The sequence below is a fragment of the Staurois parvus genome, unplaced genomic scaffold (assembly GCF_062004578.1).
Source record: "Staurois parvus isolate SC_StPar_1 unplaced genomic scaffold, SC_StPar_1.0 ptg000006l, whole genome shotgun sequence".
Taxonomy (NCBI): Eukaryota; Metazoa; Chordata; class Amphibia; order Anura; family Ranidae; genus Staurois; species Staurois parvus.
Window position 1 is genome coordinate 9291018 of NW_028317802.1, and position 16756 is coordinate 9307773.

At 35.9% G+C, this 16756-nt stretch overlaps 1 protein-coding gene across 14 annotated transcripts in view; it reads right to left on the reverse strand.

Moving 5' to 3' along the window:
• Positions 1–16756, reverse strand: part of LOC149474319 (protocadherin gamma-C5-like) — a 561663-nt gene that overhangs the window by 380807 nt on the left and 164100 nt on the right. Inside the window, exon 1 of one of the 14 annotated variants that reach the window (XM_089656097.1) lies at positions 9030–11181. The exons of 12 other annotated variants lie outside the window; for them this stretch is intronic. In XM_089656097.1, coding sequence (XP_089512223.1) covers positions 9030–11135 — 2106 coding nt within the window. In that variant the 5' untranslated portion in view covers positions 11136–11181. Of the gene's footprint in view, positions 1–4218; positions 6678–9029; positions 11182–16756 lie in introns of those variants that run through there. One more of the 14 variants, XM_089656065.1, reaches the window with a different exon arrangement.

The window sequence follows — 16756 nt, forward strand, 5'->3', positions numbered from 1 at the left end:
GGCAAAATATACTTTGGACATATGAAACCTAGATTGAGTTGTTTGGGAAGAACACACAACACTATGTGTGGAGAAAAAAAGGCACAGCACACCAACATCAAAACCTCATCCCCACTGTCATCATGGTTTGGGGCTGCTTTGCTGCCTCAGGGTCTGGATGGATTGTTGTCATTGATGGGAAAATGAATTCCAGAGTTTATTAAGACATTTTGCAGGAAAATGTACGACCATCTGTCTGCCAACTGAAGCTCCGCAGAGGATGGGTGATGCAACAGGACAATGACCCAAAGCATACAAGTAATTCAACAAAACAATGGCTGCAACAGCACAGAATACGCCTTCTGGAGTGGCCCAGTCAGAGTCCTGACCTCAACCCGATTGAAATGCTGTGGCATGACCTTAAGAGAGCGATTCACACCAGACATCCCAAGAATATTGCTACACTGAAACAGTTTTGTGAAGAGGAGTGGTCCAAAATTACTCCAGATCGTTGTGCAGGTCTGATCTGCAACTACAGGAAACGTTTGGTTGAGGTTATTGCTGCCAAAGGAGGGTCAACCAGTTATTAAGTCCAAAGGTTCACATACTTTTTCCTCCCTGCACTGTGAATGTTTACATGTTATGTGCAATTAAACCATGGCAACATCTAATGTTTGTGTAGTATTATGTTCAGCAGACTGTGTTCTTCTATTGTTGTGACTTAGATGACGTTCAGAGCACATTTTATGCCCAATTCATGCAAACCTCCACGTAATCCCAAGGGGTTCACATACTTTTTCTTGCAACTGTATATATATATAAAGAAAAACTAACAAAAAATGGAAACAAACAACAGCAGCTACGTAAGCTGTATCTAGGCATACATTTGGGAAAAAGAAGGTGTGTACTAGTTTTTCACAAGGGAGGGGAGTTTGGGGGTAAGGGAGTCAAAAGGGATAAGTTTATCATTTAACCCTAGTAACTACAGTAAGATTTCACATTCCAAAAATACTGATGTACAGCTATAGTTGTAAATATAGAATATGATTTGCACTCCTATACTGGTGCATGCAAGCTTACTGCCTTCAGAAGACAACAAAGCACAGATTTCCAGCTAAAAATAAAGCATCTAAATGTTTGCAAAAAGTGGAAAGATTGATTTACCATATTGTAAACTATGTCACCTTCCGGTAATGGCAGCAAAAGATATAGACATTATCTTTAACCACTTCCAGACCGGACACTTTTACCCCCTTCCTGACCAGGGCAATTTTCAGCTTTTAGCGCTATCACACTTTGAATGACAATTGCGCGGTCATGCAACACTGTACCCAAATTAATTTTTTACCATTTTTTTGAGATAGATAAAGCTTTATTTTGGTGGTATTTATTCACCACTGGGATTTGTATTTTTTTTGCTATGTAAATGAAATGTCCAAAAATTTTGAAAAAAAGTGTTTATTTTGCAAATAAATAATATTTCATCATAAATCTTAGCCAAAATTTATTCCGTTATCTTTTTAGTAAAAAAAAAAAATCCAAATTAGTTTATAAGCAAAAATTATAATTTTTAAACATTTTTTTTTACATTTTTATTTTATTTTTTTATATTATTATTTTTTATTTTTATTTTTATTTTTTACATACTGTCACCCTAGCAGTACAGTGTCACCATGGTGACACTGTACTACTTGTGAGGGGTGATGAAGATTTATTTTTTTTTTTTTACACTGATTGCTTTTACACCCATATAGGATGTAAAAGCAATCATTTCTCTTTCTCTCTGTGTGCATTCATGCACTCATTGAGAAGAACTGAGTGAGCTGTGATTGGTCACATCCTGTCACATGGTACAAGGCTTTTGTGAATAGCCTTGTACCATGTGACCTCTGTGATCATTCACAGAATTCACACATAGTAAGCAATGATGTCACAAGTGACATCTTGCTTACTACTTTGCATGTGATCACTGATTGGCCAATCAGTGATCACATGATCGGGACCTCGTACAGAGGTCCCGTCCGACGATCGGTGTTTCACTGTGTCCGGAGGACACAGCGGGCACCGGATCGCGGTGCTGCGCGCTCCCAGGGAGCGCGCACAAGCAGGGTGCAGGGAGGCCGTTTATTGACGGCCACCCGACCCTGCAGTGCCACCGTCCGGCCGTTTATATACAACGGCCGGTCGGCAAGTGGTTAAAGGTCAGAATTGCAATAGCAGATGCTGTGCATGGTGTTTGTTAGGACATATGGTGGTGGCTACTAGCTAACCCACCCCAGTGCTGATGCTCAGATTCTCCAAGAGTTAGAATATCTCTGCACAGGGTAGGATTTGAAAGTGTAACTGTCACACAACTGTCTACTAGCATTAATTTGGTTCAATTCTGCAAAGTTGTCTGTACCATGACCATAAATTGCATTAACAAATGCATAAAATGTAAACATATCTCACCACTGTACCACTGTCTATTTTTTAAATACATGTACAGTATTGGAATACTAATGAAAGCTGTATATTTTTGTCCAGAGAGAAAAGTCTGGTTTTAAAACTAGTAGGAAGCAAAATAAAAATGTTGATGTCATCAAATTTCAGCCTGTTTTTATTTCGTTACTAGTCTTAAAAAATATTTGCTGGAATCCTTGTTTATAAAAACTTAACCGCTCCTCTAATTTAAGACAAGGAATCCAAAACCCTGTAGTTTGTTTAGCAGACCATTTGTACACAATGTTACTAAAGCAAATGTGTGCTTTTCTCATGCAGAATTTGCGTTAATACTTGCTTAACCAACAGCATATACTCAACTTCCCATCACTCCACTGCACCTCAGAAGTAGCTGCTGGAAAGGAGGAAAGAAACGTCCGTGTAAGCTCTGAATTACTCAAGTTGACTCTCACACAGGGCTCTGAACTTTCTCCCTGTTGCAATGTGATAGTGTTGGGCCAATCTCCAAGCATTATTTCTGTTACATGGGAGGAAAGGGAGTGAGTCACACGCTCCACCATACCCATAGTTACTGTGAATTTTCCTTCACCACCAGCAGCTGAATAAAGAGGTGCGTAGGCAATGGATAGGCAAGGGTCTGTATTGATTAACTTTGAGCTTCTATCGATGGAAGCATTTTTAGAGAGGTTTCAGATGCCTCTGAGATCTTTCAGAATCTATTGACAGGTGCATTTGACCTGCAATTAACCTCTTTCTGACCCTCATTTAACCTGCTTCAAGTTGGTTTTTGCATTTCTTTGGACTTGTATGGGAATGCAAAACCCACTTGAGGTAAACACAAGTCTATTAACATAGGCCCTAAGTATAAACAGCTGGGGGGAGGGGCATTAGAGCAAATCTATTGCTTTGTGCAGCATAAGCAAAGCATAGATCTTCTTTAAACTGCAGGTGCCATAATAATAATAATATATACTGTAAATGTCTACAGTAAGAAATCTAGCTGTAATAAAATTAAGCCCAAGAATAATTTACAAAGAAAACTCAATAAAAAATGTGTTAAATAATTATAACAGTACCTATCTTTGTGACAAACTTGATCATAAAACATTGTGTGGCCTGTTTTGAAGTGGTAAATGCAGCATGTCTTGACATCAGTTTAAAATGCTTCTGAAATTATTCAGAATTCATTGCAGTTGATGAGCGTGATTGATATGTATTTGAGCTTATCTATATGATTTTGAATTTCTGTAGGGTTGTAAGGGTTAAAGAAGCAATTCAGCAACAAACAAAATCCTTTTAACATTAAACCAAAAACTGGTTCCCAAGCATAGGCGATTAATAGTAAATATGTTACAAAGACTACTGAAGCAGAACTAAATCAATTTAGCAGAGCATGTGAAGAAAAAATCAGAATATGGACCAAATCTTTGAATGGACAGTCATGGACTACCTTTAATGCCTCCAGTCCTGACCATTTGAACAGATCTACCACTATTTCAACTCAAAGCAATAACATAGCGGTAATATAAAACATATTACAATTAAACCAAGTCTAGAAATCAACTAGTGAACAAAGTGTACTTGGCTTGCCACCATAAACATTACAATTTTAAAATTGTAGACATCATCATCAGTCACATAGTCACAATTATCAACAGTCCACTACAGGGTGAACACATGAAATCAGAAAAATATAACTATGATGATTGTTTTGGAAATAATCCAATAGGAAAGCGACATGCAAAGGCCAAAGTCTAGTTACATATATTGTTTGGCCAAGTAGTGAATGTTTCTTACCTGTAGGCCATTAGCTTCCTGTAAGCCATCTGCTTGTTGATTATTTGCCTCTACCAAATCATTTGTATCAATGAGATTGTCTGTGGGGACATTCTGGACTGGTTTTAGATAGGCGATTTCATTCTGTTTAGAATCAAGAGTCACACAGACATCATAGGAGAATGGAAAAGGTAAACTTGCATCACTGATCTCAGAGGGGCATCCCAGGGTAAACTGAGGATACACATTTCTACTATAATTTCCAATAGATGGAGGATTCATCACTTTCCTACACCTATAGATTACTATTACTATCAAAGTCACAATGAATAAAAGAGAAATCAGGGCTATTGAAACAACTAGATAGAAAGTCATATTTGAGGAATTTTCAGAGTTTTTGGTTTGAAGTCGTATCTCTGGTGACACTTGCTGATAATTTTTAGCAACAACCAAACTCAACGTAACCGTAGAAGACAGTGACGGAACTCCATTGTCTTTTACCAGTACAACAATTTTTTGTCTTAAAGAATCCATTTCCCGAAGATCTCTTCCAATTCTGATTTCACCACTATACTGACCAATAGTAAATAGTGATGGTTCAGGAGCTTGTAGAAAGTGATAAGAAAGCCAAGCATTATGTCCAGAATCAGTATCCACCGCAATCACTTTTGTCACCAAATAACCTTTCTCAACTGTGTGAGGAATAAATTCAAATGATGCTGAATTCTCAATATCTGGTGATGGGTAGAGAATCTTAGGGACATTATCATTTTTATCTATGATACATATTCTGACTGTGACATTGCTGCTTAGAGGAGGGGATCCGTTGTCTTTAGACATCACATGGAACTGAAATTCACGTAACTGTTCAAAGTCAAATGCCCTCTGAGCATAGATAATTCCGGTGACTGAGTTTATGGAAACATACGATGAAACTGGAATGCCATCTATGTTATTACTCAAGACAGAGTAACTAATTTTGGCATTTTCACCAATATCTTCATCTGAGGCATGTATCCTACATATAGAGGTTCCCTGTGGATTATTTTCTTGCACGTAGACTGTATAAGCTGATTTCTCAAAAACTGGAGGATTGTCATTTACATCTAAGATGGTAAGTTGAATAGTTTTATTGGAGGAAAGCTGAGGAGATCCATTATCTGTGGCTTTAATTGTTATGTTGTAGTGAGAAGTTCCCTCTCTATCAATATCTCCTTCTGTGATCAATTTATAAAAATTGGTAGATGACACTACTAGCTGAAAAGGTAATATTTCGGAGATTTCACATACAACTTCTCCATTCTCACCACTGTCTAAATCCTGTACATTAATAAGTGCTATAATTGTACCTAGTGGGCAATCTTCTTTAATAGTAGCTGAGACAGATGATATTGTTATTTCTGGAGCATTATCATTGATATCAACAATATTTATTAACACCTTACAATAAGCTGCAAGACCACCACCATCTCTGGCCTTGACGGTTATCTTATACCTATCTGTGACCTCAAAATTTAAATATCCTATTATTTTAATACTTCCACTTACTGCATCTATACTGAAGACTGAATAAAGATTTTCAGGAATTTCATGAAATGAATATGTTATTTGTGCATTTAAACCTTCATCTTCATCTACAGCACTGATTTGTAAAACCAAAGAATCAACAGGTGTGTTTTCATTTAAATTTAATTCATATGTATCTCTATTAAATTTAGGAAAGTTGTCATTTACATCATGAACTATAATCCTGATAAGCGCAGTTCCAGTTTTCAGAGGTTTCCCTCCATCTACAGCAGTTAAAATTAATTCATAAAGACTCTGCATTTCTCTGTCCAATGGTTTTTGCAGTATAAATTCTGGGGATTTAATTCCATCAGTAGATATTTTGATTCCTAAAGTAAAGCACTCATTTTCTTCAATCCTATAGTCCTGCACAGAATTGGTGCCTATGTCAGGATCATCTGCATGTGTCAAAGCAAGTTGTACTCCAGGTAATGCAGATTCACTAATAACTATGTCAAAAACATCTTTTGTGAAGCTTGGAGAATTGTCATTTACATCCTGAATGTCCACTTTAATTGTGTACAGTTGTAAAGGATTTTCAATCACAGCTTCAAAGCTTACTAAACAGCTCTCTTTCATTCCACATAACACCTCCCTATCTATTCTCTCTACAACATATAGGTCTCCATTTTCTAAATTAACATTGAAATATTGAATTTTACCTCTTGAGAAAATGTGGAAATTTCTAAGTGACAGTTCCTTTGTATTCAGTCCCAGATCCTTTGCAATGTTTCCTATTGTGGATCCTTGCTTTAGTTCTTCAGGTATTGAATAGTGAAGCTGAGCAACTATAAGCTTCAAAGTAAAGAAAAGAAGGAATGATACTACCTGAAAATCCATTTTTATATTTGATTAGCTGATCAGTTTCAGGTTTGATCTTCCTTGAAGACATCCAAAATACAAATTCTTTTAAGCTGAAAAATATTTGCTGCAGGAGCATGAGTGCATATCCCGTGTTGCTCCTTTCATTTTTGTTGAATTTTGTTGTGACAGAGCACTTGAAAGCAGGATTTTTATGTACTGAGCTGCAATATGCAGGCAAATATCGCCACTCAGAGTTTAAATAAGAAACTGCAGCAGCATGCTTTGCAGCACAAAGTTGAAATGGAATAGACAAAAAATGTATCGCAATTCAGTCTGTCATTACTATATAGAGAACAGCACCACACTGACTGCACTTAGGAAGTAAGGAAATAAAACTGAAATTTTGAAATAAATAAAAAATATTCCATGATTTTTATTTGATTCTCTATAATGTTTTATTTACCCAGGGCAACTATTAGAATATTGGAACTGAGTGTAATATTGGAATGAAACAATGATGTTATATAGTTCCATTTTTGAAACCTACAAACACAATTTCCTTTATGGTATGAACATTTTAGTGATTATTTTAGATCAGAACTTTTTGTATATTAAAATAATCGTAAAGCAAATGTTAAAAAAGACTGCTGTCAATTTCAATTTATTTCTATCTGTTTTTGAGCTCTCCAGGTAAAAATTATCCCCCTCCCAACCTATTCAAACATGTTCTATTCTATATACAATTTCAGGTTTTATCTACTGCACACAAAGCACTTTGCCAGTCAGATATCAAAGAATTTTATAAGGTATAGGGTAGATTTTTTTTTTTAAACAACAGGCGAGGTGTTAATTTCTGCAGTTCTTTAAGTAGTTATTAGTACTAAATATTGTGGTTAATAGTTTTAAAAACACTGGCTCTAACTGTTGCTTGAAAATAAGCTACAGTGTCCATGCACATCTCTGTCCCTAGTACACCTATTTCTGATAATCCAGTCATGCAGCTGTAATTGTATATATGTGGCTCTATGATACTGAGGTCCTGTGGCACCCAGGGAAGGTCCGAGACTTTGTTTGAATGCTTGTCCAGCTACGATTTGACAACACCAGCTGTGTGTGTGAATCAGAGTATTATTGTCTTGGCAAATTGCAATGTCTTCAAGAAACAATGTCTGCACCATGGGGTGCACATGGTTGGCCAAAATATGTACATGGACCCTGGCACTGACTCTACCTTTCAAGGTGATGATGGGGCCTGCAGAATACCAAGATATGGTTTCCTATTGTGCCGCCACAATGCTTTACTGTTGGCACAAGAGAGTTCTGGTCATAAGCTTTGGATGGTGTTTGCCACACCTAAACCCGGTAGTTGGGAACAGTGTGAAGCTCGTTTCATCCAGCCATATTAGTCTTCCATTGATCGATAGTCCATGATTTATGGGTACTGCACCACTCTCTCCTCTTCTGAGTATTAATATCAGTCACTAGTGCTTTGGCAATTGCAGCTCGCTTGTGAATGTTTTGCTTATGGAGTTCCCTCTGCACAGTTTTTGTGGACAGGGGCTTTGGAACACTGGGACTGAGCTCTGCAGTCACTTTTGCAGCAGTTGTTTTCTTATTGCGGGTCACAATCCTGCGCAATGTCCTTTTGTCTCTTCCAGCCAGTTGACCATGTCGACTGTGCTTATGCTTATCAGACAATGTTTTCCTGGAAACTGTATATGCCATCAAAACCTTTGATACTGTACCCCACAATACCGCAAATTAATTGGCAACTTCAGTCACAGAGGCACAGCTATGTGGGCACCAACAATTTGCCCTCTTTGAAACTCAGTAATCTCTGACATGACTCTGTACTACTAGCAGTGCACGCAGTGAATGACGAATGATTGTTTAATAAATGAACTGTTAAATTAATACTGGCTTTCATTTATTAAACAATCAAATCAGTAAATTGTCAGCCATTTCAAATAATAAGCCTCCAGTAATACTCATCATCTTTGTAAGTCACTTCTTTTTCTGATTTTGGTAGCATCCTATTATTTTATTTACTCCTTATTTGCCACATTAAGTCGAATCTGTACTGGAAATCCCACAGGTCAGTATTTTAAAGAAGACCTATTGGTGCTGATTTACTAAAGTAACTGAAACGGTCATAAAGCCATACAAAAAAGAAAAGGCATATTATTTAAAGATACTTTAGAAATTTAAGAAATATCTTTTTCATCATTAACCAGAAGTAACCAAATACTTTTTTTAATGATATTACTGTTTAAAGAAGGTTTGTTGTAAATATATAGATTAATTTATTTTCATCTACATAAATAAGTGTTTGGAAGTTTAAAGGCCCTGACAAGTCTGCTCAAACAACTCTTATATTACATATTTCAACTCAGTCAAGGTGATTCTCTGTTTAATGACTTTAAAAAAAAAAGTGTTTATTTGAAAGTAATAGAATGTCTTACCTGTTGGGGTCCTGCCTCTGCAGTAATGTTTGTCACTACTGAATCGCCCGTGTCTATGAGATTGTCTATGGGTACATTCTGGACTGGTTTGAGATAAGCAATTTCATTCTGCTTTGAGTCAAGAGTCACACACACATCATATGAAAATGGAAAAGGTAAACTTGTATCACTGATCTCAGAAGGACATCCCAAAGTGAACTGAGGGTATACATTCCTACCTACTGTTCCAAAGGCTGTGGAAATATTAGTTTTTCGACACTTATAAATGACCATAATTATTACTGTTACAATAAACAAAAGCGAAATCATAGCTATGGAGACAACAAGATAAAATGTCATATTGGATGAGTCAGAATAACTTGGCTTGGGCTTTATCTCTGGTGTAATTTGTTGAAAATTATCAGCAACAACTACATTCAAGGTGACAGTAGATGACAAAGATGGAACTCCATTGTCCTTTATCACAACCACAATCTTTTGTCTAATAGAATCTGTATCTGGAAGGCTTCTTCCTACTTTGATTTCACCATTGTGCTGTCCAATTATGAATAAGGATGGATCAGGAACCTGTAATAAGTGATAAGAAAGCCATGCATTATGTCCAGAGTCAGCATCCACTGCTATTACTTTAGTCACTAGATAACCCTTCTCGGCAGAGTGAGGGATAAATTCAAATAATGCTGATTCTTCAGTGTCTGGTGACGGGTACAGAATTTTGGGAGTATTATCATTCTTATCAATGATACATATTCTTACTGTGACATTGCTGCTTAGTGGTGGTGATCCGCTGTCTTTAGCCATTGCCTGAAACTGAAACTCACGTAACTGTTCATAATCAAATGATCTCTGAGCATATATGATCCCAGTTACTGAGTTTATGGAAACATATGATGATACTGGGATACCTTCGATGTTATCACTAATAATTGAGTAACTAATTTTAGCATTTTCATTGATGTCATAGTCAGATGCATGAAGACTATGTATTGAGATGCCTTGTAGATTATTTTCTTGAATACATACAGTATAACTTGCCTTCTCAAAAATTGGTGGGTTATCATTCACATCTAACACAGTCAAATAAATAGTTTTGTTGGTTGAAAGTTGAGGAGAACCATTATCAAATGCTCTAATCAAAATGTTGTATTCTGGTGTTCTTTCTCTGTCCAGATTCAATGAAGTTAAAAGTTTATAGTAACTTGAAGATGATAATATTAGCTTAAAGAATAAGTTATCAGAAATTTCACATGTGACCTCTCCGTTCTCACCGCTATCCATATCTTGAACACGAATTAATGCTATAACTGTATCGGGCTGAGAGTCTTCTGGAACTGTGGATGAAAGAGATGTGATCAACATTTCTGGGGCATTGTCATTGATATCAATAATCATTATTGTTACTTTGCAGTGAGCCGCAAGGCCTCCACCATCTTTGGCTTCTACTGTGATCTCATAACTTTCAGTAACTTCATAGTCCAGATTCCCAATCAAGGTGATGTCTCCATTTACAGAATCTATAGTAAAGATATGACATGCATTTTCAGGAATATCACGAAATGAATATGTAATTTGTGCATTAGAACCTTCATCTTCATCGACAGCATTTAACTGTAAAGCAAGAAACCCAACTGGGGCATTTTCACTGATGTTTATCTGATAGATGTTCTTGGTAAACTTTGGAAAGTTATCATTTACATCATGAACGATAATCTTAATAAGAGCATTCCCTGTCTTTGGAGGTTTTCCACCATCCCAAGCAGTCAAAATCAGTTCATAAAGACCTTGTTTTTCTCTGTCCAGGGATTTTTCTAAAATAAGCTCCAGATCTGACGCCATTCTTTCCTCTAGTGCAAAATAGTCATTGTTACTTATTGTATATCTTTGAACTGAATTATCTCCAAGGTCTGGATCCAGTGCACGGCCCAAACTAAGACGCACTCCAGGTAATGCAGATTCACTAATCACTATGTCAAAATGTGTTTTTGAAAAACTAGGAGGATTGTCATTGATGTCCTGAATTTCCACCTTAATTGTGTACAGATGTAAAGGATTTTCTATTACAGCTTCAAAGCTCATTATGCAGGTTGGTTTCATCCCACATAGCATTTCTCTGTCTATTTTTTCTGCAATATATAACTCTCCATTGTCCAGATTGACAGTAAAATATTGTATTTTACCTTGCGTAATCACATGGAAATGTCTCTGTGATAATTCTTTTGCATTCAATCCCAAATCTTTTGCAATGTTTCCTATAGGAGATCCTTGTTTCAGTTCTTCAGGTATTAAATAGTGAAGCTGTGCATATATATGTTTAAATATAAAGAAATAGAGTATAAATACTACCTGAAATGTCGGTGTCATTTTATCTCCTTTAGTAATCTTCTTTCTCAGGTTTCTGAAATTTTACTGCATCCAATAAAAGGTCCTGATCCAACATAAATGCATTAGCAGTGGTAAAATTTGTAACTCCTAATATCCATGCACAAGAAAAAGGTCCAGATAAAGAACAGGCAGAGTAGAGAACCCTGCTGTGTCTACTCTTGAAAATCTGTACTGACACTGTATTTTAAATCAGGTATCTTTTAAAAACTGTACACTGAAGTAGAATCTTAGTCCAACAGTGTCACTTAGAGTAAGAATGTGGAACTGCACCAATATTCCTAATAATACATTACATTTACCTCATTCCAATTCCTCAATAACCACATATATATTATATAACATTTTTACTTTTATTATATTTCCAAAATTAAATATACCAAGCAAATCAGATAATTTGTCCTAAATACATTTAAATAACATTGCAGTTGAAGATTGTAAATGAATTAACATGAACTGCTTTGTAGAAAATAAGGCTGCTGCCTTCTACTAATGTATTTGTATCTACTAATGTATATTTACAATATGTATAAAAAAATAATTAAACAAAGTAAGCCTTAGAACCATACAGTTTGTATGTTTAAGTCTTTTCTGAGGTTTCATGCTACTGGATGTCTTTAATGCATTGTTAAACATAACAGCTCTGGAAGACTTCTTTAGATGTTTTTTGTGTTTAACCACTTGCCCTCCAGAGGATTTATCCCCCTTCCTGACCAAGCCATTTTTTGCGTTACAGCGCTGTGTTACTTTAACTGACAATTAAATTTACATCCTTTTTTTCCCACAAATAGAGTTTTCTTTTGGTGGTATTTGAACAACTGTGCATTTTTTATTTTTTGTGCTATAAACAAAAAAAGACTGACAATTTTAAGAAAAAAAAAACAATATTTTTGAATTTTTGCTATTAACCTCCCTGGCGGTATTCCCGAGTGTAGCTCGGGGTAAAGTTTCAGTATCACAAGCGGTAACCCCGAGCTACACTCGGGAATACTATGCGGCGCTGCTCCAGGATCCCTTGATCACTTACCTTGTCCTGCGCTCCCGCGATGTCCCTCCTGCAGTGTCCCCAGCAATGTAATCCGGCGGATGCCGGCATCTGTCTTCTGGGTTCAGTCCCCTGTGAGCGTTGGGACGTACGGGGAACGGAACGGCGGGAAATTAAAAAAATGACAAAAAGTGACATTTACTAAAATCACATAGTATAACATTACTGTATCAAACCATTTCACATACATTTTGTCCCTAGTGCTTTGTCCTGTGCCCTGCCTGCATTCTGACTGTTCTTTCTGCCTGGAAACTGAGAAACGTCCATGGCATCCAAAAAGCGTCCCTTTAGGTCAAAAGCGGTTTTAGACTTTGCTCAGTGATGTGCGAACTTGGCGCTATATTTCAAATTTCAGTGTTTTTGGTTTGATTATATTATTGAATTATTATATTATTATTTTTATGATTATTTATTAAATTATAATTTATGATTTTGTGTTTCAAATTTTATCATACCCGGGATGTTTACTAGACTCTTGTTCAGACAGATTTCAGTGAGTTATTCCTAAAAATTACAGGCCTACAATAAAAAAATACATATTTCCATGCAAAAAAATGGTACCGCTTTCAGCACCAAAAATCTGAAATAATTATACCGCCAGGGAGGTTAAACACATCCAATAAAAAAAATTTACAAAATCACATTTCATCATAAATTTAGGGCAAAATGTATTCTGCTACATGTGTTTGCTAAAAAAAAATCCCAAAACCTGTAAATTAATTGGTTTACATGAAAGTTATTGCATTTACAAATGGCAGTATATATACTGGTATTTTTTTTTTGTACTAGTAATGGCGGTGATCAGCGACTTATAGCGAGACTACAGCGGGCATTCTGGCACTGGGGAGAACTGACTTGGTGTCACTTACATCCCTAATACCAATACAGTGATCAGTGCTAATAAAAAGCCCTGACACTGCACTAATGGCACTAGGCAGGAAGGGGTTAACATCTGGGGCGATCAAAGGGTTAACTGTGTGCTGTGAGTGTTTTACTATGAGGCTGTGTCTGTGCTTTCCACTGTAAGCTATGCAGAGCCATACAAAGCAGTGTGCTGGAGCTGACAGGGGAGAGAAGTGTAGTGTTTACATACAGTTCTCTTCCCATCGGTATTACTTGGCGATCACCGGGTGCCGGCAAGTAATCATCGTCTGGGACCCAGTGAATGACAGCCGAGGCCACGAATGGCTGTAATTTCTGCTATAGGGCGGCAGTAAAGTGGTTAAAGAGGAATACATAATTTATGCCTCCTAGCCTTTCTGTAATTTTATATATCTGCATTAGTCAATTTCTTATGTATCACAGTATAAAGTAAATTATATATATATATATATATATATATATATATATATATATAGATATATATATAGATATATCCTTAATCACTAAACATCTCGTTTAGAAGTCTGTTTTGCATTCTAGTCAAGTGCAAAGGTGCACAGTGTCTCTTGATCTGCCCAAGAAAAGCACACTTGAAGAATAAAATCATCAGTTTGCTGCTAGCAAAAGGAATGCACTGTAGTTCCTTGGTTCCTCCATTCATCATTCACTAAGACTATTACAGTTTTGCAACCTACTGGCAGCTCACATAGTAACAAGCAGGAAAGGGAAGATGGGCTGTGGGAGACGTGTACATTACAGTTTAGGACAAAAAGGTTACTGCACAGGCAATAGAACTTACAATCAATGAAAAATCCATTGTACGTAGATGCTGGTCATGGACTGGGTGGTAAATGAAGAAGAATGAATACTAAGAAGTGCTCTGAGTATTAGTATCACAATTTCAGAACTACATAACACATTACTTAGCATGTACAGTATGTTACATATCTTGTGGTTAGCTTTAACTTATGTATATCCATTGCGATGACTGCCTAGCTATTATATAGCTGTGACAAAAAAAAAAACAAATCAGAAATTAGCGGATGCTTGACAGTTTTTTTCAGTTTTACGCTATCCTATTTCTTTACTATTCTGTTGGTGGCTAATTTAGTTCATGTTAAAGTTTATGTTAACGCTAACAATTAACTTTTCATATTTTCTCCCTTTGTTCCTTTTAACTATACCAATAAAAGAAAAAAAAGAAAGAATTTTGTTATATCTGTTAGCTGAAAACCACCTGTGCTCTCTGCCTCTGCTGTTGATTACTATTTTCCCAGCTATCTCTATGGACTACAGGTACCTCATCTTTATGTTATAGAGAAGAAGAGGAAAGAGGTGTTCTCTAGTCCTGCCATTCCTGTAGTTTTGGTACATTGTATGAACCTTTTTAATCCTAGAACAGAATTTTGTAACTAGCAGGATCAACAGGTGAAAATGAAAAGAAATCCAGGAAAAAAGAAAACTAATGAAGCCACCACATATAAGGACTAGTCAGTTACAATATATTAAATTTTTGATATCCTCCTTAGATATACTTTAAATAATTATATAGTGTAGAAAGTTCATGCATGATGCACAATAGGTTTGTCTAGTAATCTAGTAAAGATTTAAAAGGTTGAGTGAAAACCGTAACTAATATATAATAGAAGGAAACACATTCAAGTTAATTTGTTGGAAAGCATCAAATATCAAAATAAAATTAGAATAGTTACTATAATAAGCTTCTATATTTTGGACAAATAAAATGCTACGTCACAGAATTAACAAGAAAGCACCTCACCCTAATTAGAAATGTGTAATGCACAGTACATGGCTATAGAGCTTTAGGATAACAATTAATAACATTTGAATGATGTATTCACTTCTGGTATTTGCAAAATAAAATGTGTTTTTATATCATGCATTGTAGAATTACAGAAACATAAAAAAACTGCCACCACATAATTATCAAGGTCTATAATGTATTTACTATATTTACTGCTGTCTAAAACATGTTTAGATGGAAACTATATATTTTTTATATTTTTATGGAAATTTTAAAGGTTTATAAACTGATGTTTCATCTTACTTTTTGTATAGAAAAACTATATTTTGCAAAAAGACAGTTACTAAAGACCGTTTACATGATACTATGTTGGTAAAAGATTCTGCTCTATATAATAAGAAGCTGAGCACTAATTTTATATCTCTGGCAAACTGGCTTATTTCACTAAGAAATATTACCAAATGTGCAAAGTAAGAATATACGTGAACATACTCGGATTAAGTCGGGTATCTGCTTAGCACAACAGCTACTCAGTACATTTATATTTATTATTATTATAATACAGGATTTATTAGCGCCAGCAGTTTGTGCAGCGCTATACGAAATGAAGGCAGACATACAGTTACAATACAATTTGGTACAAGAGGTATCAGTTACATGATCTTAGCATTATTAATGTGTGTTAATTCACATATATAAATGATATATCTGCTTACTGTAAGCACAGGTTCTGCTTTCCAGTGCAGTTTTGTTAAGAGGGAAGATTGAGATTCATAAGGGAGAACTCCAAAGAATGGCAAAATGTGAAAGTCACATAATATACTGTAGATACTGCAACAGGCTTTCAAAATACACACTCACTTAAAATACACCACGCATTTCTATGTTAATGGTTTTTCCTTGCTATAACGAAAGTTTGCTGGCGGTATGTTAAGATTGAAAATAAATACAGTATATAGCATGTTTGGTACTTTATCCTCACACACCAGCAAATCTTATAGGAAATAATAATGAAAAACTGCACAACACAGGCCAATAGTGATATTTCACATTAATGGATGACCAGTACCCTTTCGGAAAAATATTCATTTTCCAGTTTCTCCTAAGCCACAGCCTAAGAATTCCATTGGCCCAAATGTTTGTACAATATTAACATGATTGTACAATATAGGTATAATTTCATTTTATGCGCATTTAACAATTAGTCATGTACTTGTTTTATGTGACATCCAATGAAGTCCATTTATATCAGTATAGTTCTTAGAGGTTGTAAACATCGGGCATGAAATATGAGCAAGCATATATGTGCAATACAAGCAGTTATAATAATATAAGCACTATAGTGCATACTTGTCTCGATTAAGACCACTACATGTCATTTCTGTCTACTGCTTTGTTCTTCTGCTATCAGCATGAATCATTTCTGACAAGTTTTCATGACACCAAGAGACAAATGGTGACAGGGAGGGTACAGCCTGTGATTGAAAGATTCAGTTCTTTTCCCTCCAATCAGCTCTCAGAGCTTTCACCATTGAGCTATACAGAGTGTAATTTCAGCCCTCTGACCCATTTTTCTAAACTCCCAGACAAGCTTTATAAATTCAGCACTTTGAACAGATGTAGAGAAGAGAATACTGCAGATAGACAGGCACAACT